The 26,168-nt window shown below is 39.9% G+C and overlaps 1 protein-coding gene across 3 annotated transcripts in view; it reads left to right on the forward strand.

Annotated features, from left to right (window-relative positions):
• The window catches only part of FARSB (phenylalanyl-tRNA synthetase subunit beta), a 68,386-nt gene extending 43,152 nt beyond the window's left edge, over positions 1-25,234 (forward strand). For all 3 annotated transcript variants that reach the window (XM_024763178.1, XM_024763177.1, XM_024763179.1), the window contains exons 16-17: positions 1,930-2,085; positions 22,575-25,234. In XM_024763178.1, the coding sequence (XP_024618946.1) occupies positions 1,930-2,085; positions 22,575-22,726 (308 nt within the window). In that variant the 3' untranslated portion in view covers positions 22,727-25,234. The remainder of the gene's footprint in view (positions 1-1,929; positions 2,086-22,574) is intronic.
• The last annotated feature ends 934 nt before the right edge of the window (positions 25,235-26,168 follow it).

Below are 26,168 nucleotides of genomic sequence, written 5' to 3' on the forward strand. Positions count from 1 at the left end.
TAGCCAGGACATGGAAGCAACCTAAGTGTCCATCGACAGATGAATGGATAAAGAAGATGTGGCACATATATACAATGGGATATTACTCAGCCATAAAAAGGAACGAAATTGAGTTATTTGTAGTGAGGTGGATGGACCTAGAGTCTGTCATACAGAGTGAAGTAAGTCAGAAAGAGAAAAACAAATACTGTATGCTGACACATCTGTATGGAATCGCAAAAAAAAAAATGGTTCTGACTAACCTACGGGCAGGACAGGAATAAAGATGCAGATGTAGAGAATGGACTTGAGGACCCGGGGAGGGGGAAGGGTAAGCTGGGACGAAGTGAGAGAGTGGCATGGACACATATGCACTCCCAAATGTAAAATAGCTAGTGGGAAGCAGTGGCATAGCACAGGGAGATCAGCTCAGTGCTTTGTGACCACCTAGAGGGGTGGGGTAGGGAGGGTGGTGGGAGGGAGACACAAGAGGGAGGGGATATGGGGATATAGGTATATGTATAGCTGATTCACTTTGTTATACAGCAGAAACTAACAACATTGTAAAGCAATTATACTCCAATAAGGATATTTTTTTAAAAATGAGTTTTAAATTTTTGTAACCATCACTGCGGATACAGAACAGTTCTGTTACCCCCAAAACCCACATGTCCCACGTTGTCACATTTTTTCCCCCACATCTAACCCCAGATGGCCGCTATCTTGTTCTCTGTTGGTATACTTTTGTTTTTTCCAGAATGTCATATAAATGGACTTATATTGTCCACTTATATTGCCTTTTAAGACTGGCTTCTTTCATCCAGCTTCATGTCCTTGAGATTCCTCAAAGTTATCAAGTCTCCCTTATTGCTGAGTAGTATTCCATTGTATGGGTGAACCAGTTTATCTAGTCACCTATTAGAGTTCACTTGGATTATTGCAATTATTTTAAAAAAAATATTACATTGTGTAAGTTTGTCCTGATTTTCAAAGTAGAAAAAATATACTAATCAAGGAAAAATGGGGAAAAAAATATTCCTGCCCAAACAGAACCTCTATTAACATTCGGGTATATTTCTTTACATTCTTTTTCCTGTGCATGGAGTTTTTTGGCTTGTGGTTATATTTACATAGCTGTGATTCTTCATAAATTGCTTTTTTTCCCCTGTTTTAATTGTGATGTGTATATATGACATAAACAGTTTAAAAAGATTATAAAGCAAACACTAGTGTAACCATCCACGTTAAGCCCCTTCCCCATCAAAACTACCTTCCCTTACACAGAGCAATCACTGTGCTAACCTTTGTGATCGTCATTCTCTTCTTTGCTTCATAGTTGTCCAACCTGTGGATATTCTTTAGACGATATAGTTTAGTTTTGACTCTTTTTGAACTTTGTGGCCTCCTTTTTTGTTATGTTTACTGTCGTAAGCTAGCTCTATTATGATGAATCTTCATAAAGATGCCTTTTAGCTGCCTAGTATTCGGCTGAGTGATTGTGCTGTACTTTACGTAGCCATTTCCCAATTTGGGTTGTTTCTGATTTTCACTGTTGGAAATAACGCTTTGTGTAGAAGTAAGATCTTTCTACATGAATCCATTCTTGTATTTAGAATTATTTCTTTTGGATAGTATTGTAAATAAAAGAGTATGAAATTTTAAGGTTCTGAAAAATGTTGCTAAATTTTTTACCAGTTCGTACCACAATGAAGCCTTACTGTTCCTGGCCCAGCATTGAGGGTTTTCCGCATCTCCCCCAAGTAAAAACACCTCAGGGAATTTAATGGTTGAAAAACCATCTTATCTTGTCTTTCTGAGTTTGATTGGGTCTATGTTTCCTAATTGGTTTCCCTTTTTGTTGATTTTGCTTGAGTTTATGTTTTGGGGTAAATCAGCTTCTTAAGTGATGGTCAGTGTAGCCTTGTGACCAATTCTTTTATTTTTTTTCAGATGTAGGTGCAAGAAACTACAGGCATCTCTGTGCTGTTTACTACAACAAGAATCCTGGGTTTGAGATAATCCATGGGCTTCTGGACAGAATCATGCAGCTACTTGATGTGCCTCCTGGCGAAAAGAAGGGAGGATATGTGATCAGAGCATCAGAAGGTGAGACAGATCAGCTGAGTCAAGAGTCAATGATCCCATAATGAAGAGGCGAAGCCCTATTTGTGATAAAGTGTTTTTGGTTTTGATTTAGGGGGGAGGTGGGAGATAGAGCTTCATATCAATTAATTGTCAGTATTTTCTAGAAATATCCTTTTTCCCTCCAGTATTTTGAGAAGATGCTTTTCAGAGCTCTTGTAGTGCCACACATTATACTTTTGTTCCAGCTGAGTGCTGGTAACCCCTAGTTACTGGCACCATCAAGTCATGGTCAACCCACAATCCAAACTGGAAGCTGAGAGAACCAGAACTCATGACTTGTGCTCAGAGCCTCCTGCCTGAAGCCTTTAAGGCAAAAGAGGAAAAAAGAGAGACATTGGAAGTTAGGCTAACTAAATTGTATATATACTCCTAAAATGCTAGTTTCTTGTTTGAGGAATCCTGAAATTTTTGCTTTTCATATCCCTATAGCTTGAATCAGTATTAGATAAGAGATCCACAGACAACTTGAAAGAAACATTTTACCACTTTATTTCCACTGTTTACCTGACAATTTTATAACTTTATCTGGCATCTTAAATTTCTATTGGAACGTTCACTTTTTTCAAAGTGTTATTTAGCAGTACTTATACTGGTGTGAGGTTTGGGGGGACATATTTTTGTTTTCCCCTAGTTGTATTTTTCTTGGTCCTCAGAGATGGTTTTTTATTATTGTTTCAATTTTTTTTTTTAATTTGGAAAGTTCTTTGAAAATGCAGTAACCCTAAATATATGGCCTTTTTAGGTTGAAGATTTGTGGAGTTATCTTTTTTTTATAAAATTGAAAGATTAAATATTGCAGGGAGTTATCATTTTCTACCACATCTCTCATTAGTAATCATTCAGTGAAGATATGTGTGATGCTTATAGAATTTTAGAGTGTTGGAACTGGGTCTTAGAGTTCATCAAGTCCAGTTCCCTGATTTGACAAGTGAAGAAGCCAAGGATAGGCAAGCCAAGTGAGTTGGGCTGGGTCACACATGGGGACCCCAGGGCGCCTGCCTCCCACTGTTCTTTCCACAAGACCAAGTTGCCTGTCTTTATAGTGGCTTCACATTACTCATTCACCAGTTGACTATTCTAGAATTTCTGCTTTAAGATCTGGTCATCCAAGTTAATGGCAGCCTGAAAGCTGATGTGACACATTTTTTTTAACCTTCTATACAGAGTCTTTTCTCAGAAATTTTACTTCATATAGAGATTAGCTGAATAAAACTCTGTTTCCTGAAACAGATTATGTCATATATATGAGATATAATTTTTTTTCTTACTTGAAAGGTTGCAGAGAGCTGAAATGGTAAATTGGAGCATAATTTGTTGTGGATATGATACTTTTATATGTAACTTTTATATTAATGATGTTTCTAGAAGCCATAGACCAGTGTCTTAATATAATGACTCTCCTGCCTCAGTAAGTTCCTTAGACATATTTCTCAGAAGCCTCTAAGTTCCCCTGTCATGAGACAGGCTTCAAGAAGACAGAATAAGTAGGACACAGATCCTGCTGTCAAGGAACCTACAGGGGGAATGACCACTGCATACCAGCTTGGCGAGTGCCTTGAAGTTTCCAAAGAGGGAGATGGTGCGGTTTCTTAAGAGCATATGGGAAAGCGTTAGTGAGTTTCTGGAAAGTGACATAGGCCTTCGAAGGAATAGGTGGGAAGCAAGGCAGACCACCAGAGCAAAGGCAAAAAATGATGGGAAACATAGCCTAGTGCAGTTTGGTTTGACTACAGGGTGAGGAAGAAGCTTGGGACTACATTTAGAGTCCTGAGTGCTAGAATAAGGAGTTGTAGCTAATTAGCTGGAAAATATTGAAGCTGCTGCTGCTTTTTTTTTTTTCTTAAGTGAGTGATGTGATTAGATCTGTACTTTGAAGGAATTAATCTGGCAGCATTATGTAGGTTGGGCGGCATGGAGAGTAGAGGGGAAGAGAATGGTTGAAAGGTGTTATAGTGAGAATAAGGGCTTGACTTTGAATGTTGGCCAAGGCTATACCGAGGAGAAGACTGATTTAAGAAACTTTATGAAGGTAGAAGCTACAGCATTCAGCATTTGGAAAAGTTCCACTTGGAACCATTTGTGCCACTCGGAACCTTTTATGATACAGCTCATATGTGTTGATCTTTTTTTTAAGTTCTATTTTCATCATTCGAAACCTATGATATTATAATTTTAATCCTTTTCTATTTTAGCACCAAAACAATATAATACTTAGTACTTAATATCCCTAATATGTAAATGTCTATCATTTTGGCTTGGAGTGCGTGTGTGGGTGTGGGTGTGTGTGTCTGTGTGTGTGTGTGTGTGTGTGTGTGTGTGTGTGTTTTCAAATTAGAAAATACATTCATAAACTGTAACCACTTACGATGTGGTTGTAGGTCTTCATGTTCAGTTTTTTAGGCCAAATTGTTACTGGTGTTTGATTTTGTATGAGGACAGGGGCCATCTTGTGTTTACTTTTGAATTTACTTTGGCTCTCATAATAGAATATTGTAATGTTATATTTTAATTATCTGTTTTGATTACATAATGACAAATATGATTACCTTTTTTTAAATGGTTAAAGAAACCAAGACCTAAAGAAGTGGCTTGTCAAAATAAGTCAGCAGTAAAGTTGGTATAAGTTCTTCATCTAAAATTTAATAGATATATAATATGTATATATATAAATATATATATATATATATATATATCTCCTAAGTAAATCCCTACACAGGAATTTGGTTGCTAGGGCGTGTTTAGCTACATCGTTTCCTCAGATTTATTGTTATTTTGCATATTTTATTATTTTGCATAAAGCTTTTTCTGCTTCAATAAAAGGTCTTCAGAGTATCAAAAAAGTCAAGAAGAAACAGATTAAGAGCTACCATTTCCTGCCATTCTAAATTACTGAGTTGTCTTCTATTACTCTGGCATATGGTTTACCTTTTAATAGTTAAAAGTCCGTGGTGGCTTTGCCATTATAATTGAGCTAAGTCTGTTCACCAGAGAGTCTTGCTAATGTCAGTTCATTGGCAGATATACCTAATCTCTCTCTGTCCTTTCTGATGAACACCACTGACTTCGTTTTGTGCCGCTTTGTTTGGTGGTAGAGAGTGGAACAGAACTTGATTCCCTTTTGAGAAACTTGGCCCTGTCCACTGTGAGAGAAACCTGGAAACTCATCTCATTGATCATCACATTGATCTCAGGGAGTTCTGTTGACATTGGCATGTAACCTGGCTTCTCATGCAGACAGCAGCCCTCTGCAGCCTGTGGATCTCTGAGAAGCACTCCCAAGTCCTGTGACTGCAGCCACAATTAGAAGCCATGGTCACTTAGTCTCACAGAGTTTTTATTTGCTGAGCGCCCTTGCAATTAAGAACACAAGGTGAGCTAGAATGCCAAACTGCTGATAGAATAAGGGCAGTCGTTGAGTAGAAAAAAGAAAGAAGAACCTTTAACTTTTTAACAGACTGTAGAGCGTTTTGAACACTTGGAACAACTCATCATGTTTTAGTGGCATTTGATCGGATCATTACAGCATATGTATGCGCTTTTTTTCAGACTTCTTTCCCTTTGTTTTTGTGGTTTGTTGCAAACTAAATTATGTATGTTAAAATGCATTTATCCTTTTCAAAACCACTTCTGGGCAAGGAAAATTTGCAACATTTTTGTGTTTAGAACAGTTATGTGGTTCCTGGGCAAATCAGTGGCGAAAATAATTTCTTAGGGAAGGTAGTAGGCTTTGTGTGCGATTGGCTGCACTGACTTGAGTGTGTATTTTTTCCCCTTGAATTTGTTACTATTTCAGTTTTGTTTATTCACAAATCTATGGAAAATGTCAGTTTAACCTGAGACAAGATTCCTGATGGAAAAACAAGTTTTAGTACTTTTAGTTTTGACAATTCTAATTTTCATGCTGCTCAAAATTCATTTTGTGAAATGAAAAATAACCTTGTAAGTAATAGGCACATTTAATCCTGCACCATATGTACCCACAGAGGTTACTTAGATACCTTCTGTTACAGCATCACCTAATGACCATTGACTTGACCTGTAGGTCATGACCTTTTTCCTCTTTCAGGACACCTGTGAAAGATTTCAGATGCTAAAAAGTACGGGTGAAATTGTGATGTCTCCCCAGCCTTCACACTGGTGTTTAGTGTAACATGAGCTTGGAAATATATGAGAAGAATATGTATTGAACAGCTTGCTGGAGTACAGGAGCCGTTTATGGTCTGATTTACACAAAAAGTCTAGGCTGGAAAAAAGGGGGATCTGTATAGTGTCTCCACATTTTTAGTTACCATCAGCAAAGACATGACTCTGTTAAGGCACCACATTGAAAAGAAAAAAAGTTTGGAAGTTAATAAGCTTCTGACCTTACTACGCTGTGTAAAAAATGTCCTTAATCCCCTGAGTCTCTGGTTTTTTTCGGTGTTTGAGGCAAGCTTTCAAATACTACAATTTTTGTTACCTTCTTTGAAGGCTTTATTAAGAGCAATGTTAAACACATCTGCAGTGATCACCATACGTCAAAACAGCGGGATGACGTGGGGCCACAGTGCCCATTAAAGCCTCAGCAGCTATCATGATTCGCGTAGCCCTGTGTTGTTCTCGAGTGTGTTTTATTTCCTTGCCTCACTCTCTCTTATATGTATGAGACAAAGTTCTCTCCACTCATGCTCACCACCTCGTGCTTTTGATGTGCCTTGGTACCCACTTGACGTTTCAGTACTCAGTGTTGGAGTGCGTGTTCCACAGCACGTCCCACTTGAATGACTTAGCTCACTTTCCCATCTGATAGGTCTTGTAACACAGTATTTCTCAACTTCTTTTTTTTTTTTTTTTTTTTTGTTTTTATCAGCTTCTTTTTATTATCTCTCCCTTAAAGAAGGTTTTAGACTTTTTTCCTAATTGCCCCTCCATAAAATGTTAATACCACTGGTATACTGCATATTTATTATGTATAGCTTTGCTTTATACATAAAAAGTATAAACCTTATTTTTAAAATTCAATTCAGGGTTACGAATAAGTAAACATTTTTAAGTTAAGAGTTAAATTAGGGAGTTCTGGTGGCCTAGTGGTTAGGATTCCAGACTTTCACTGCTGTGGCCCAAGTTCAGTCCCTAGTCGAGGAACTGAGATCCTACAAGCCTAGTGGTGCAGACAGAAAAAAAAAGAGAGAGTTAAATCAAAAAACTACTAACGTTTAACTTTGTATCTACTGCATAGCTTTTAATGTTACATACTTATATAAATTGTAGTGCATCATTATATATGCCAATTGGCAATTTAAATATATAACTGTAACCAAAAATTTTTAAAAACCATTCAAAAGCCACTTTTCCAGCAGAAGTAAAACAATTGAAAAATTAATTTCTTAAAAAGTCATTTTTAGTGAATTTAACTTTTCCTTGATAAGAGAAGATAACTTTTAATTAGCTGGTGGTCAGATATTGCTGATCATTTTTCTTTCCAGCACTTGATGTAGTTAATGATGTGTTGAATAATAACCTTTTAAATTAGAAACTTTTTATTTAGTTCTCAAAGCCTGAACTATGCAGGGAAGCTCTCAAGAGCACACATAAACAGAGTCCACAGGGCAGCCAGTGGTGATTCCTGGCACATGCAGGTCACTCTTAACGTGACCTTGCAATTGAGCGCTTGATACAAAGTCTTCCAGTCACCGGATCAGAGCTATCTGTCGCCACAGTTGTGGAGCACTGATCTTGCATACATTTGCTATGTTTTCCATTTCAGTGCTGCTTCTGTGAAGCCCAAGACAGCCCAGTGAGACGAACTGAACACTGAGGAGTACAGTTTTGTTAAGTAGGGTTCATCTTTGGAGGGCTCCAAACCACTGTAATATAAGATTTTTTTTCATACCCCCTCTCCCCAGCCAAGAACCAGTTTTCATTCCGCTTTGAGAATGCATGCTGTGACTTAATGCATACTTAGGAGTTGTTTCAATTTAACTGTATGTGCTGGGCAAAAGAGAGAGAGAGAGAAAGGTATTTTTATTTAACACCTTGTACTCCTTTTTTTCCTGCTTCCAAACTAGACGTTGGCTTCCACTATTCTACAGAAAAGGCTATGGCCCAAATAAAAAGAGATGCAAAAGAAGTTCATTTCCAGTTTCAAGGACCCAAATCCTGAAAGTTGAGAGGATTTTTAGGGTGATTTGTACTGCTCAGGTTTTTTTCCCCCGATTCTTTTCCATTATAGTTTATTACAAGATACTGAAAATAGTTCCCCGTGCTATACAGTTAATCCTTGTTGTTTGTCTATTTTATATATGGTAGCGTGCATCTCTTTATTTATTTTTTTGTGGTATGCGGGCCTCTCACGGTTGTGGCCTCTCCCGTTGCGGAGCATAGGCTCCAGACGCGCACGGGCTCCGGACGCGCAGGCCCAGCGGCCATGGCTCAGGGGCCCCAGCCGCTCCGCAGCATGTGGGATCTTCCCGGACCGGGGCACAAACCCGCATCCCCTGCATCGGCAGGTGGACTCCCAACCACTGCGCCACCAGGGAAGCCCTTAGTGTTCTTTAGGTCCATCCGTGTTGCTGCAAATGGCATTATTTCATTCTTTTTATGGCTGAGTAATAGTCCACTGAATTTATATGTCACATCTTCTTTATCCATTCATCTGTTGATGGACATGTAGGTTGCTTCCATGCCTTGGCTATTGTAAATAGTGCTGCTGTGAACATTGGGGTGCATGTATCTTTTCAAATTAGAGCTTTCATCTTTTCTGGATATATGCCTAGGAGTGGGATTGCTGGATTATGTGGTAATTCTATTTTTAGTTTTTTAAGAAACCTCCATTCTATTTTCCATAGCGGCTGCACCAATTTATATTCCCACAGTATAACAGTGTAGGAGGGTTCCCTTTTCTACACACTCTCTCCAACATTTATTATTTGTAGACTTCTTTTTTCTCTGCGGTACGCGGGCCTCTCACTGTTGTGGCCTCTCCCGTTGCGGAGCACAGGCTCTGGTTGCGCAGGCCCAGTGGCCATGACCCACGGGCCCAGCCGCTCCGTGGCATGTGGGATCCTCCCGGACCGGGGCACGAACCCGTGTCCCCTGCATCAGCAGGCGGACTCTCAACCACTGCGCCACCAGGGAAGCCCCATTTGTAGACTTTTTGATGATGGCCATTCTGACCGGTGTGAGGTGATACCTCATTGTAGTTTTGATTTGCATTTCTCTGCTAATTAGCAATGTTGAGCATCTTTCCATGTTCCTGTTGGCCATCTGTGTGTCTTCTTTGGAGAAGTGTCTATTTAGGTCTTCTGCCCATTTTTTGTTTGGGTTATTCATTTTTTTTGTTGTTATTGAGTTGCATGAGCTTTTTGTATATATTGGAAATTAATCCCTTGTCAGTCGCATTGTTTGCAAATATTTTCTCCCAGTCCGTAGGTTGTCTTTTCATTTTGTCTATGGTTTCCTTTGCTGTGCAAAGGCTTCTAAGTTCGATTAGGTCCCATTTGTTTATTTTTGCTTTTGTTTCCATTACTGTAGGAGATGGATCCAAAAAATCCTGCTGGGATTTATGTCAGAGTGTTCTGCCTATGTTTTCCTCTAGGAGTTTTATAGTATCCAGTCTTACATTTAGGTCTTTAATCCATTTTGAGTTTATTTTTGTATATGGTGTTAGAGAGTGTTCTAATTTAATTGTTTTAACGTAGCTATCCAGTTTTCTCAGTGTCACTTATTGAAGAGACTGTCTTTTCTCCATTGTATGTTTTTGCCTCCTTTATTTATTTGTTTATTTATTTATTTATTTTTGCGGTATGCGGGCCTCTCACTGCTGTGGCCTCTCCCGTTGCAGAGCACAGGCTCCGGACGCGCAGGCTCAGCGGCCATGGCTCACGGGGGGCCCAGCCGCTCCGCGGCATGTGGGATCTTCCCGGACCGGGGCACGAACCTGCATCCCCCGCATCAGCAGGCAGACTTTCAACCACTGTGCCACCAGGGAAGCCCTTGCCTCCTTTATTAAAGATTAATTGACCATAGGTGTGTGAGTTTATTTCTGGGGTCTCTGTGCTGTTCCATTGATCCATATGTCTGTTTTTGTGCCAGCACCACGCTGTTTTATTTACTGTAGCTTTGTGTTATTGTCTGAATGCACTACTCAGTTCTGATCTTAGATATGTAAGTTTGGTTTTCCTCAGGGAGGAGCAGCTTTGCACGTTGGCAGCACCCTGGTTTTGGCACACTGGTGCGCTGCACCGACCGCTCTCCTCTGAATTTCTAGAGAATGATGTGTTCTGGTACACTAAATATTAACCCTCTAAACATTCAATTCAGCTTTAATCCAGAAGGATTAAAAGTATGGATGGGTGGAGAGAAAAAGAGGTACACATATTGAATACATTTCTAGGTAGGGTTGATAAATAAGTGCTTCTGTCTGAAAAATGTGCTTTTCCCCTTGAGGTATTCACATTTAATATTTCCTTTTCTTTAAAGGTGTAGGATGAGGGCAATAATTTTTACCCCCTCCCCTTTTTTTTGAGAATTGATGGAAGAAACTCCTATAATGTAAACCCCATTTTATTAACTTTAAAATTTTGAAACAGTTACAAGCTTATTAAAACAGGTGCAGGACAAAAAACTTGCCTGAACTGTTTGAGAATAAATTGCCAACCTGTACCCCTTAATACATTAGTGTGTATTTCTTACAAACAAGGACATTGTCCTACATAACCAAAATATAATCGTCAAAACCAGGAAAATATTATTCACGTTAATGTTGACCCCATCTAATCCTTTTTCCCTGGGTGAGTTTTATCAATTATCCTTTATATCAAAGAATCACTTATTGCCTTTAGCTGTCATGTCTCATTAGCCTCCTTCTGGAAAATTCTAGAATAGTCTCTCCTTGACTTTCATGACCCTAACACTTTTGGAGATTATAGGCCAGTTATTTTGTAGTGTGTTCCTCAATGTGGGGTTTTCTAGATTCAAGTTAGGCAACTTTGGAGGAATGTTGCAGAAGTAACGCTCTCTTCTCAATGCATCCTATCTGTGGCACCTGATTTCCACTTATAGCTGAATAATGTTCACTTAATCACCTGATCAGACTAGTGTCTGCTAGGCTTCTTTACTGTCAAGTTACTCCTTTCTCCATTATCATCAATAAACATTTTGTGGAGAGGAACTTTGAAATTATGTAAATGTTCTGTTCCTAATCAGTCCTCCTATTTGTTTATATATCTTAGTATGGATTCATTATTTCCTGTTTTATTCAGTGTATCTTAATCCATTATTCTGATTCTCACGTTGTCCTCACTTTGGCCAGTGGGAGTCCCTTCAAGCTGGCTTCTGTATCCTTTTTAACATGTTCCTATTATTCTTTATTATTATTAGCACTCTCTTGCTTTGGGCACAAGAAGATATTCAAGGCTTATCTTGATCTTTCCATTGTCCCATTTCTCCATCCTGGTTCCTTTTAGTGGGGAATGGTGTCTACAAGTCCAGATGTAGGGTTCTAGTTGCACACAGACACATACATATACTAACTCCTATATCTATACATATTTTAAAGACCATAAGCCCACAGCAATACCTCCATTCCAGTCCAACACCTTAGGGTTCGTTCCAGTTTTCTCCCCTTCTGTATTTGTACCTCCTCCAACAGTGAGAAACCTGGTTCCCATGGTTCATAATTTATTCACTTACTTGCTCATTGCTCCTGTTGGTAGCTAAACTCCATCTTGTCCCCTGTGTGTCTGCCCTGCCCATCACTCACTCTCAGTCTCTGACTGCCCTCTCGGGGCTGTTCCCCTCTCACCTGTGCATGCCCTCCCTGCCCCCTTTAGCTCTGACACCCAGTGCCCACACTTGAGTGAGAGGATTTCTTCCTTCCTCAGCCCCTTTAGGGCTGGATTATTCTGGAAGGGAAGGAGAAGGCTTTAAGTCTTGAGAAGCTTTTATTGGTAGGGAGGTTCTTAATAAAATGAAAGGGAGAAAATAGTTGTATATGGTGATGCTTTTTTGGATGTGGGTGATAATATAGGAAATATATTTCTGGGCTCATCTTATATAGTTTCTGCCTCAGACCTGGAATCAGCTATATTGCCAAGTGGCCCTGGTTCTTTTTAGTGAGAAATCAAATTTAGATCACAATCTAGGTGCTAAGGTTGCTCGTTGCTACTGAGTGAGTCATTGTTTCTAGGACTTTTTAGTACGCAGAGGAAAACCTTTTAAAAAAAAATTTTTTTTTTTTTTTTTTAAAGAAAAAGCCTTGAGTTCATATGGGTAGTTCCAATTTATATTCAGGATTAGAGGATTTTTACTTAATACGTTTGTCTTTATAGTTAGCTCTTTTTCTTTACATTGAAAATCTTGGTTCCTAATGAATTTACATTATTACCTATTTATCCATCTTTGTTTCAAAATATCAGTATTATTGCTAATAACATGATTGTTAGAAACAGTTTAAGCTTTGTCTTCAGTTATTTTTGTACTTAGAAAATATTCTACAAAATAAAGTACATTTTGACCAACATATTCCCAGTATTTCTTTTTATCAGGCAAGACTGTAGAAGCCTTAAATAACTAAGGCTTGCACTGATTTTTAAAAATATTATATTAATTCACAGTCTGCTTTGTTTAAAGATTAGAAATGCATATTTTACTGTGGACTTTGGGTCAGTGGGGAGGGAGAACCTTAACCGAACACCCGTTAGGTATCTGTCTTCTCTGGAGTTTCTTTCATCTGCCAGCACATCTCTCATCTCTTCCCTCCCCGTTATGCTGCCTTTAGAGAGACAGTCTTCAGTATATTACAACATTGCGGGAATCCCACAGATTGACATTCATTTAAAGCATTCCTGCTACTTTTACATAAATGATAGGCAGACCATCGGACTTCACTGAGGTCCCAGTTGTGGTTTTGATCTTGATGGATTATTTTGCTTTACATTAGTGTTCAATAGCTTGGCCTAATCTCCACCTGCTTGAGAAATAAATGCCAATAGTCACTTGGGTGACGTGGGCAACCCATCCCCCTCCTGGAAATACCTCTGAGCACCTGCTGGTCCTGGTGGGTCGTGGGTCAGGAACGTTGTCTTCCTGCCGAGGGTTCTTCTAGGCCAAATAGGCCACATACAAGGCCAGCAGCTCGCCTTCAGACACCAGCCCTCCACACTTGCATCTTTGCAGCCTTGCGTCTTAGTTGTTCCTTCCTCCACTCCTCCCTCTTCATGACCCTGTACTCTCATTGTTCCCATTTTGCCCTTTTTAAAAAAATTTTCTTTTCAGGAAAGCATCTGACTTGAAGTTCAGTTGATACATATCAGTGTGAACTTAAGAGATGCTTTAATTTTTGGCATTCTTTCTCATTGTGAAAGGAGAAAAATTTGGTCCCTTTATGAAAATGTCAGGTTATTAGCTTTAAAAAGGGTGGGGCAAATTTAGTGGAATAGAAAAACCTCTCCATCTTCTGAAACCACACCCAGCTGACAGCCACACACACACACTTCCTTATGTGAAAAGAGCATGTTTGGAAGAGGTGAAAGAAGAAACGTGGGAAACAGCAGCATGGCCCAGTATATTAGCAAATAGGCAGACATTAATTACCTGCCTTTCTTTAAACAATAAACCGTGTGACTGTAGTTACAATAATTTTATTTCTTTTGAATGATGTTGAAGCCAGCCCTAAAGAGTAAACAGTTGAGCAGAAATATCAGATTAAATGCCTTGCTCTAAATGTCTCCAGAACTTCCTGTTGTCTGTTCTGTGAGACCTGTTTTGATGTGTCCAGTATTCATCAGTAGCTGTTAAAATATTTTATCAATGTTGTTTTCGCAGCCACTACACTTCCACACTCTTCTTCCAGAAGGGAAGGGTTTCTGCTTATTCTCTTAATCCCTAAAGGCCCCTAGCTTGTTTGTGAATTGCATTCTCTGAACAAAGATCTCCTCTTGGAATTATTTTCCTGAGCTGCTTTGATGCTTTTTTTTTTTTCCCCCACCAGTGGAACTGAAAAAAAAGGTAGTAAGTAGTGGGTACTATGCAAGGGAAAATTTTTTTAAAATCAGTGTTGTACAAAATAAGATCAGTATAATCTTATATTAAGTTTGTGGTTTGTTGGTACTACCATTGCTAGAAGTCCACTGTTTAACATTTTGATATGTAATTGAACTATACAATAATTGGCATTGTTTTACTTGTGTGGTCTACCTTTGGCAAAAGGAAGAAACCAAAAAAGAGCAACAAGTAACATATATGTTACAGGAGCCCTATTTGTAACAGTGGATAATTGGAAACAACTCCAACATAAAATACTTCAAGAACAATTTGGCAGACTACTACATATAAATATAATGGCATATGATAAACATGAATTATAAACTAAGTTGATTAAAATGATAGGGAGGGGCTTCCCTGGTGGCGTAGTGGTTGGGAGTCCGCCTGCCGATGAAGGGGACGCGGGTTCGTGCCCTGGTCCGGGAGGATCCCACATGCCGCGGAGTGGCTGGGCCCGTGAGCCATGGCCACTGAGCCTTCACGTCTGGAGCCTGTGCTCCGCAACGGGAGAGGCCACAGCGGTGAGAGGCCTGCATAACGCAAAAAAAAAAAAAAAAAAAAGGAAGAATACATTTTGTTGAGCCCTAGGAGGCATGATCAACTGTGATACGGTAACCGTAACTCTTGTGTGTTGGGTCAGGTCCTTCTGTTGTGTTAGCCCATGTGATTTAGGACTTAATCCCTTTATGCCAGTTTCTTCATCTGTAAAATGGGAATGATAATGTCTGTCCTGTCTGTACCACAGGGTTGTTGGGAGAGGCAGATATAAGAAGTTGGGACAGCATTTTGGAATGGGTGATCACTCTCCAGAGTACCCTCTGGGTACATACTAGGTCTGCCCTTCAGAAAATCAGCATTATATAAAAGAGTCACAGACTGGGGTTCAATCAGGAACTGGGTTCTCAGCTCTGCTGTTACCTGGCTGTATGGTTTTCTTAACCTCTTTGGTATCCATTTTCTCATATTAGAAATAAAGGCATGGACAAAATCACTGGCAGGGTCATTTCTAGTTTTAAGATTCTGCAGGAGTTTAAATGGTTCAGGAGCAGCCTCTGCTGCAGGGTCTAATGTAGCAGCTCTTTTTCTTCGCCGTTTTAGATGGTGTCACTGTGGTGCTTATTTATCTGTTTAAATTATTCCAGTCTTGTTTCAGGAATCTGGAACTTATTCTTTAAGGACGCCTGTTATATGGGATTTTTTAAAATGTAGTTCTGTCTTCCCTGGAAAGCTCTAGGTTTTGTCTATATCATGGTGTGTTAACAATATTGTAGAGCATACTTGGTTATGCCCTAAGGCTAGAGGTTGTCAGTCTTTTTTTTTTTTTTTTTTTTTAAAGGTTTTGTTTATTTAATTTTAAACCAGAGGAGGTTTGCAAACATGAAATGGACAGCTTGACTGAAAGTTTGAAAACACTATTCCCTAGGCCTTCTGTGCCTTGGGGCCACACACAGAGGTGCTCACTCTCTGGCCTATGCTATTGCTTGCCTCAGGCAAGTCCCCTAATCTCCTTGTGCTTCACTTTTTCCATCTGTAACTTGCCTGTCCTTGGGGCTTGGCCAGGGCTGCACTGGGACCAAGTCACTCCCTTTACTGGGGATGGAAGGAGATGAGTAGAACGCAGCGTACTTTGTTTTCACAATCTCATTATTCTCTTTTTCTTCTACACTCCCTACTTGTCTGCTGAAGTTTAATTCTGAAACTACAGCACATCTATGATAATGACATGTTTGAGGTTATGTTTATTCCGTGCTGGCCAAAGGTCTCAATTGAGTAGGTTAACTAATTGTGAAATTACAGATGCAGTCTCAAACACTCCACATTTCCATTCTTTCCTTTAATTAGCCCTAGAACAGTCTCTCTATTGTTGTTGTTTTATTATTTTACTATAACTGTGGAGAAAGTATTGATAATACATTGCTCATATTTGGTTGGAGAAATTGTCCTTTAAAGGTTTTTATCAGATGAAAGACTGGGAAAGACCCATTTTATTGACCCAGGAAGGCAGGATGATGCTCCATACCTTTTAGTTTTGAGTTGTTATTCTGTATCTGTCCTATGAACATTTAAGAAATGTGAAAATTTGGGAGGAAATGATTCAAATGCCAGACAAATGTAGGATATGATGGCATTATTTTGGAATAGGAATTTTCAAAACAAGCCAATAGACAGGGCACTTGTTAACCTAGAGTTAAAAATCCTTTGGTTTTACACAAATTAAAATTGAGACGGATTTAAAATTGCAACTAGATGTATCACGTTTAAGTTCTCCTAACTTTTTTTTTAATATAAATTTTCAGGGCTTATATTGCTTCTTTTTAATAAATTTATTTATTTATTTATTTGTTTTTATTTTTGGCCGTGTTGGGTCTTTGTTGCTGCGTGGGCTTTCTCTAGTGGCGGCGAGCGGGGGCTGCTCTTCACTGTGGTGCGCAGGCTTCTCATTGCGGTGGCTTCTGTTGTTGCGGAGCACCGACTCTAGGAGTGCGGGCTCAGTAGTTGTGGCTCGCGGGCTCTAGAGCACAGGCTCAGTAGTTGTGGTGCATGGGCTTAGTTGCTCCGCGGCATGTGGGATCTTCCCGGACCAGGGCTCGAACCCGTGTCCCCTGCATTGGCAGGCGGATTCTTAGCCACTGCACCAACAGGGAAGCCCCTCTCCTAACATTCTTGACCCTCTTCAAGTTATGAAATATGAGTACGTGTGTATGAGAGACAGATAGTTAAGATCAGACTTTAAACTAGATCCTAAGGGCTTCCTCCTGTGAGCGCAGGCTCCCGCTCTGCGTCCGTGTTGTGGGTGTAGGTGGGCCCAGTGCTCCTCTCCCGTCCAGTTGCCTCCGCGTTAAGGGTTAACGAAGTCTGCAGGTGTGTTGGGATTAGCACTGTAAAGTTGTGTAAGGGGTTTTTCTTTCTTTTGATCTTTAGAAAGGGATGAAAGATAGCCATTAAACTCAAGGGATTAGGTCCCCTCTCTTTAAAGACTTTAGGTACCATAAATATTTCACTTCAGATATAAGGTGAAGACTTGTATATATCTGGGGGAAAATGGGTGTTTTATATTACCAGTTGGAAATTATTCAGTCTCCATTTACAAATTAAATGGTCTTTGCAGAGAACTTCTCTTCCAACCTGGAGTGTACTAAGATCTGAAAAAACTGTGTGTGTTTATATCGTGGTAGTTATGCCAATTTTTCCTCCTCACATTCCTAAACCTTTTCTTTTTATAAGTTCGTATCTTATCTTCATTGTGCCTTTTCCGCCCTGGGTGCTCCCTCATTCCACTGAGGCACTCCAAAACTCCTGGTTCTAAAACTTAGAGAACAACCACCCTTAAGAATGATACCCTGCTCACATGTTATAAGTGTGTGGTCGGGTTTTTGGGGGGTTTTTTTAAGCCTTATATTTTGTTTTGTTTTTTCCTTTAAATTAACATTATTTAGAAAAGGAAAGTGAGGTTGATGTGCTGGTGGCATAGTTAGTTATGGTTACTACATATTCAGAAAGTGGTAGGAGACCAGAAGAAAGTCCTGCGTGGGAAATTATAATTGCAGCGCCATTCTACTCTTGGCCGGCCACCTACTCTGTCAGTTTCACTCCAGAATGGAACACTGGGTTTTATTTTATTTTTTTCCCTTTGTATGATTTCCTAGGATGGGTTACTGGATGGTGGAATGGATAATTTTATATGTATCTAATTGTATTAGAATTAGGGCCTCAGGGGAGGAAAGGATAGGGTTTGGGTAGATGCCAGCCCTAGAGTCAGCCTATTAAGTGATTATTCCTTGCTCCCACCCCATAATACATTATCAGTTATTTAGAACAGATTTAAAACACATTCTGTTGGCCCAGTGGCTTACTATATTTATATAATTCTGCATTTTGTGTTTCGTCCCTGAATTTGGGGACTTATGTGTGGTTACTTTTATTAAAGCTCGTGATGATAGCTTCTATTATTGGCTGTGGTGTATGGGATACACTGACATTCCTTTTCCAGTGTTCCCCACCCTCCTTTTAATTTTGTTCTTTTTATTATGGAAAATTTGATAAAGTACCAGATTGAAGGCAGTTACAGTATGTGGATTTGAACCCCAAAGTATGTATTAGTAATGTGAAGAAAGGGAAAAGTAAAATTGTATGAGTGGATGATTTTTAGAGATGGATTATATAAAATACCAGATGAATTAGTTGAAAACAGCCAATGGCAGGGGTTTTAAAGATTAAGGAATTAAGCCTCATGCTTGATAACACCATGGAGCTTTCAGATTAAGGGTCTGCTCAGTTACCGCCTTAAGCTTCTACTTCCGATGCTTCACAAAATTATAGGAATAACTCTATGTGTAAAGCTTATCCAAACTTTGGGCCTATAATATTACTCCAAAAGAAAGACGGGGGCAAAAAGAAACTGTGAAAGGTGTTTGGCAACGAGCAAGAGAGGGAGCTCACAAACTCTTTGAAGGTCAATTAGCCAGAAAATGTGCTGAAGACTGGGTGCTGTGCTGATTACTGGCCCAAGAATTGCCCCCAAGGTCCTCAAAGTGGTCCTGCCGTTTGAGCACAGAGAGACAATTATAGACCTTGAGGAGATGCTACAAAAGCTTTAATTAAGGGACTTACTTACACCCCACTAAGTTCTGGAAATTAAATTCTTGTTTGTGCTTAACTGATGTTTCTTTTGTCTGGGTTTCCACATGTACTTCAACAGAGGACACTATTTTTCCCAAGTCTGTTTTCCGTTCGAAGCCATTTTGCTGTGATGGATACCAGCAAAGCTGAAGGTTTAAACGGTATAAGGAACTAGGTAGAAAAGTGGGCCGAGAGGCTTTTTGCTGGAGTGTTTTGGGCACAGGTTGAAAATTGTAGTATTTATGTACCTTGGTACAACAGTAAACCAGAACTCTGTTTGGGCCTAAATGGGTGATTAAAAGAAAAAGAAGGTACTTTGTAGAATTTGAATTTCAGAATTCCCATTCACAAGGTAACATGATTTCCCTTGAATTGGCAGCTTTCTGACTCTGGACACAGCAGACTGCTCCTCTCCAGAAATACTTTTGTTTGCTAATGAGATCAAAGTAGCCTCTGGCTACCATCCAGGTCTGATTTTTCCTAAGCCTAGACCCATATTTAGGTTCCATTCAGATGTGACTTCTTTTACTTCTGGAAAGACTCTGATTTAAGTTGCCTTGGTCCTAACTAGAGCATTGTGATCACATCGATCCGCTGAGCTCCCCTCCTGCTGATGGAGGAGATGCTCTCATCTTTGAACTCGGGCCTAATTGCTGCCTTAGTGGGGTGTGTTCCCTTTTTTTTGTTAGTGAAGCAATTCTCTTTTTCATCTGCCCTTCTTTGAAGCCATTCACTTCTGTCTGCAAAGATTGGTTTGAACCATAAAGATTTTTTAAAAGCACTGAGAAATGCTTATGCTCTAGTAACTTAAAATTGTCTCAGTATTTCTAGTTCACATACATCAGTCAAGTGGTACAGTTTCTCTCTGTACCCCTTACAAACTTGAAGGCACTTCTGTGTGCCTCTCAGTTTGTCTGAAGAAGAGACCTTTAGCCTTGCTGTAACTCAACAGAGGCATCAATCAGCAAATCTTAAGACCTTGTAGAAATGAAAAATGGCAAGAAAGTTAAAATTGTCATCACAGGTTAAAATGTGCAGTTTTCGGCAAAGTGGAGTTTATACAGAAATCGCATCATTGGGCTTAATTTTCACATGTGGATAGGAAGGGGAGCATTAGCATTGGATGAGAGGGCAGAGGACCCCTTTGGTGCCTGCTTCACTGCGAAGCAGCTCCTCTGTGGGGAGGGCCTCTGACCCGGGACAGTTTAGGATGCTGAGGTGACTGGGACGGGTCCGTGCTGGGCTGAGAGCTTTTGATATGTGCCATTTAGAATGTTCCCACACCTGGATATGTTTTAAATAATGCATAATATGAATTTCAGTTCTTTTTGCTTTTCTTTGGAAAGGGGGAAAATTCTATTTAATGATATGAATATTCTTTTGTTTGACCAAGTATTTAGCTGGTTAGTGAGCTTCAGCAGTTTGGTGCAAACTTCTGGAGAGAGAGAGGTCCAGCTGGCTTATCATGCTTGCCAGCTGAAGAAGAACGTGACTGAATTTTGCTTAAAAAGCTCTGATTCAGAAAGTTGCTTTATGACGTAAAAATTCTAAGTTCTTATCTCTTAGGCTTTATTTTGCTAACACTGTCAGAGCTAGCACATCTGGCTTAGATTCTAAAATAGTTTGGTTTTATGCTTCAGTTAAAATGAATCCAGTCACACTGGAATTTGAAGATAGATTAAAAGGAAGGATTTGGGTACAGTGAGGATTAAACATAGCAAGGTTATCAGGGAAGTTCTCGAAAACTTCCTCTCTGAATGGCCTTTAAAAATAATCTGGAAAAAGAAAAAAATAATCTGGTATCTTTTTCAGATAGTGTAGTTTATTCAGATGTAATTCTGTATAAGGGGTGCCAGGGGTGATAGAATAAATGACTTTGGGGCAGGCCTTTCAGCTCTGATTCTTGGTTATACCACTTACCACCAGCACTTTTACAGACTTGTCATGTGAATATTTATTTGGTGGGAGAGGGGGGTGGTCTTTTTTGGGGGGGGGCCCACACTGTATGGCATGCAGGATCTTAGTTCCCCGACCAGGCATTGAACCCATGCCCCCTGCATTGGGAGCATGGAGTCTTAACCACTGGACCGCCAGGGAGTACAACTTATGTGTTTTATTTTTGGCCTGGTTTTATCTTTTAAGTTAGGTTTTTTATTTTGACAATTAAAACATGCCATCTTTGTCAGATTTAGCAATATTTGTCTCTCTCTTAGGCTGTACATTATCGATGCAGTATGGTTTCTGTATTATTTTATTTGATCCCTCTCTCCAAGTGTGGATTAATGCACGTAGCCAAACAATTATGAACTTCAAATGCAGTTCATTGAAATTTTTGCTTTAATAGTGAAGCAGAATTATTTAGTTTGGGGGCATGTGAGAAACAAGGCCACCTTATAATTCAACCAGGTTGCTTTGGGGTTATTTAAGAATGACAGTTAAAAATATTTTTCAGGAAAACATCCTTCTGCATAGTCGTCCTGTGTCTCTGTGGTGTGACTGGTGCTGACTTAATGGTAGCACCCACACACACACCCCACCAGTTCTGTGTTTCTCCCTTATGCTGACCTTGGAACCATTAGTAGAGACTCAGAAGTTTACTCTTTCATAAATAATGCACTCACTCTGAAATGGCGGGCTGGAGGCTTGTGGCTCAGCATTTTATAGTTCATGCCAGTAGATGTTTTGGTTGAATCGGTCAGGAGCTGTGGACCTAATCCCTTTACAAGTTGGTGATGAGAGAAATGAGTCAGCATTGGTTTTAACCTCAGTAGAGTATGGAGCATTGATGCATCCCTGTGGCACTGGTAACTTAGTGACTATGCAGTGGGCCTGTACGTTTGTCTGCTCGCTTGTTTTTAGCTGTTTAAACCTCAAGAACTGTTACTGGGTTAGTAAGCCGTATCCATGCCTTGGCACCCAGATGGCAAGGGAACCTTCTGCCTGTCTTGAGTAAATCAGAGGCCAACCCAGCCAGCCTTGCTCTGGGGCTAGCCTCTGCTGCGGGTTTACAGTAGATGTGCCAGAACTGCTTAGGAAGTTCTCTTTCCCACAGGAATGTGGGTCACATTTCTGGTACAAGGCCTACGCCTGCCGATGACAGGGCAGCTCGCGTTTCTCTATGGAATGAGGTAGAAAAGAGTGATGTTTTGAATAGTACATGAATTCAGTGTAGGCTTTTAATCCAGCAAGTATTACTATGGAAAAACCTGTTTCAAAACAGGTTCTTCCCAGGCAAAGTCGTTGGTTTTACATTTCATTTTTCCCTTTGTCCTCTGTAGAGCAGTCCCACGTCTGCATACTTCCCAAGTCTTCTCCCGCCTCTGCTCCTTCAGCCTCCTTTTCTTCATCCTTCCCGGACTGCTGTGATAAAAAAACACAGGGCCTGATTTTCATATTTGCCCCTAACCTTTTCTTTCCTTATAAAATGCTGCTTCTTTTTAACATCTTTATTGGAGTATAATTGCTTTACAATGGTGTGTTAGTTTCTTGCTTTATAACAAAGTGAATCAGCTATACATATACATATGTTCCCATAGCTCTTCCCTCTTGCGTCTCCCTCCCTCCCACCCCTCTAGGTGGTCACAAGCACCGAGCTGATCTCCCTGTGCTATGCGGCTGCTTCCCACTAGCTGTCTCAAATGCTTCTTTTTTAAGACCAGAAAGTGTGAGGGAGCACTCTTATTTCATGGCCAGTGGTTTAAAGAAGAATAGTTATTTTTCAAAGTAGACTAGTGAGCTTTCAATGTTAAATGTCTATTGATGTTTTTTCCAGGAGAAACGTTGATTTTTCTCTCCCTGTTTTTCAGGCCCTGCATTCTTCCCCGGGCGATGTGCTGAGATCTTTGCCCGGGGTCAGAGCATCGGGAAGCTGGGGGTCCTTCATCCTGATGTTATCACCAAATTCGAGCTGACCATGCCCTGCTCCTGCGTGGAAATCAACATTGAGCCGTTTTTGTGAAGATGGGTCTCTGTTGTGTGGTTCTCGCCCCGAGGGTCCCTCTCTCCTCCTAGGTGCCCTTCAGTTGTCCCCACAGTAAGTCAGTCCACTTGTGCTTGTGCATTAATGTTGAATAAAGTAGAAAGCAGTGTCTGGCTCCGTGGGTGGTACTGCCATCCCTGCATCAGGCCAGCTTGTACATGAGAGCCCAGGAGCTGTTCCGAAAAACAGAGAAGCTCTCCACACATCAGAGCCTCTCACCATCACGTCTGCAGGACAGAATCCTGTTCTTTTCCCTGATGAAATGAGATAGCTGATTAGAGCACACGTACGAGATTAACTACGAATTTTTAGTTCTTATTTTCTGTGTTTGATGCATGCTCATCGCTGGGAAACAATAACGGCATTTTTAGAAAAGAATTAGTGATGGTGTAATAGTTACAGCCTTTGAAGTCATCTTAAAGTGAAAGAAAAATGCACATATATTCAAAATATTTGAGGGTGCATTGGTATTGGCTACTTGCTAGAAGAGTTAAAAGGGACACACTGGTACCAGTGCACCATGAACGTTAGGAAACAATGAAGAACTTATTTTTGTCCTAGGCCATACATTTTATTGTTGTCAGTGTTATAAAATCATGGCTTTAAATAATTAGTAGAGCTGCTAGTTTCTGTCTTATTTTATACGGAGGTATTAGGTCTCTCCTTCTCTGAAGCTAAGCTTCTGCCAGTCTGCCTTGTCTTAACCTCCTAATTTACTTTAATACTTTGATCTAGAATCCTCCAGTAGGTACCATGTATTGAAAAAAGCTGGGTGTAATGTTTGAGAAAAGTTCTCAGTTACTGTTGAGACGATATGAAACACAATAAACTGTAAAACAATTTCAAAGTAAGTCCCTGTAGAAATAGCTAATAAGGATAGACAAGAATTTTGTTTATGGAGCTTTTGCTGCACCTAATACTATATTACTACCTTGAATCAGGGCAGCAATGTCCAGCTTAGCAAGATTTGTGAACATACAGCCATCTCCTCCTTCCTAATCCCATTGTGAGCTGATCCTTACATTTCAGTAATGAAGTGAGATACGCCCATTAAAAATAATGCTCGTCAAAAGGTTTGTGTCCAGCATTCATAAAGATTCCTTATCACTTAAGACAACCCAGTTTTTAAAAAACGGACAAAAGATGTGAACAGACATTTCCCAAAAGAAGATAAATGAAATAAGCACATGAAAAGATGTTCAACATCATTAGTCATCAGGGAAATGCAAAGAAAAAAATAAATACAAATTAAGATGGCTAAAATTAAAAAGACCGACTATGCCAAGTGTTGGCGAGACTGGAACTTTCATGTGTGGCTGGTGGGAATGTAAAGGGATAACGGCCACTTTGGAAAATAGTTTTGCAATATGTTAAGTCATGAAACATACATCTGCCATCTAGCCATTCTGCTCCTAGGTTTACTCTACTCATATGGCCATACAAAGATTTTTATGCAAATGTTCACAGCAGTGTTATTCAAACAGATGAATGGATAAACAAATTATAGTATATCTATACTATGGAATGCTTCTTAGCCAAAAAAAAAAAAGACGACTGATACTCAGAACAACATGAATGAATCTCAAAAACACTACACTAAGTCAAAGAAGCCAGACACAAGACTACAAGTGATTCCATTTATATGACGTTCTAGAAAAGTCAAAGGCAGATTGATTGGCTAGAGCCTGTGGAAGGGAAATTGACTGCAGGGAGTTAAGAGGAAACTCTTTGGGGTGATGGAAGTATCTATACCTTAATTAAGGAGGTAGTTAAAATGTAGGTTATACCTCAGTAAAGCTGGGAGAGAAAAATTAATGCAACATGTTGTATTTTAATACGAACACCAGCAGATGCACACAAAGGGTAAAAGAGCATGAATTTTTAGAATCGGCATGTCTGCGCATGATGGCTTACTGGTCCACTACCATTAGTGAGACATCCTCCCCCAGTTTCAAGTTCGCTATGATTGAAATCAGGGTCTGTGAGTCATGTGATAGCCATTGTTGAAGTGGGTGGAGCCATTCTGTTAGCAGCCAGCCACCTGCATAATTTTTGGATGGTCAGAAACAACTTGTAATGAAAAACCCAGTGATACCTAACTGTATATCCCAGCATGAAGGGGGTAAGATCAACTCCATCCGTCATGTGGAGGTTTCTGCCCTCTGAAGCAGGAGACAGCAGGAAGAATAACAATATCGGGTACATGAGAAGAAGAAACGAATCTTCGGCTTATGAGTGGAGGCTCCACAGCCAGATCGTCTTACACTCGCCCCGGTGAGGCATTTGAACTGGAGCCAGAGCAGTCTGTGGGCACTGCCTGCCAGAAAGCTTTTACTGGAGAAGACACACCTACGTAGTAAAAACTGGGAGCCCTCGTGTTAAAAGAGGAATTAGATATAATTGAGTCCTGTTCTAGCTTACAGATTAACTTCTACAGCCTGACATTCTTGCATTACTCTTCAGTTTATAAAGTATTTTCACATGCGATTTTGTCTCAACATTTTAATTTCTTGGTTTAACAATTGTAGGAGGGAGTTAGAATAGGGATTCTCCCTGACTTATAGGATGAGAACAATTGACAGAGATTAATAATGTGCCCAGATGTCACATGGCTAAAAAGTGGGTTTGTGACACCTAGTAAGAGTGACATAGAGCCCATGGATCACTCAATGTTTGGCATCATTTACCTACTTACCCAAATGTTGAGGTTTTCTTTTTTTTACCAGTTTTGTTTTTTATATATAAAATACTAAAAAACAAAAAATTAAAACTTCACTACTTTAAAAAACTGTAAAAAGTAAGACCATCCCAACCTAATTTACCCTTCCTCCCGCAATCCTCTAAAGTAACTAACCATTGTTAACAGTTCACGTTGTTTCTGACATTTTCCTTAGACAGTCAGACCCACACACATGCTCAGTTTTGGGGTCATGCTTTACTTACTGGTTTCTGTTTTCTATAGTGTATATCATGACATTTCACTTAATATGTCCCATTTTTCCAGGCCAGTACCTTTAGACCTACCTACCTTTTAAATGATACAAAGTCCTATTGCATGGATGTCCATAATTTGTTCAGCTCTTCCTCTGCTGGTGAACCTTCTGTTGTTGCCAACTCTGCAATTACAAAGAGTGCTCCAGTGGACTTCCATATGCCTCCCCCTAAAATAGCACTGGCTTAGGGACCATGAAAAACCATCCCTAAAGATACAAGACTATAACTATCCACATTTGGTATTGTCTTAGATATTTGAATACCACACTGGAATATCTTAGATATTTCTTAGATGTGACTTCTGTTCTTGAGCTGTATATAATCTCAGTACGTTCGATTTCTCAATGCAGGGCACATGAAATTCTGCTATTACCTTTTACATAGGAGTAGCCTAACTAGGAACCAGCTCGCCTAGCCACTGCTTCTG

The sequence above is a fragment of the Neophocaena asiaeorientalis genome, unplaced genomic scaffold, assembly GCF_003031525.2.
Source record: "Neophocaena asiaeorientalis asiaeorientalis breed wild unplaced genomic scaffold, Neophocaena_asiaeorientalis_V1.1 scaffold86, whole genome shotgun sequence".
Classification (NCBI taxonomy): Eukaryota; Metazoa; Chordata; class Mammalia; order Artiodactyla; family Phocoenidae; genus Neophocaena; species Neophocaena asiaeorientalis.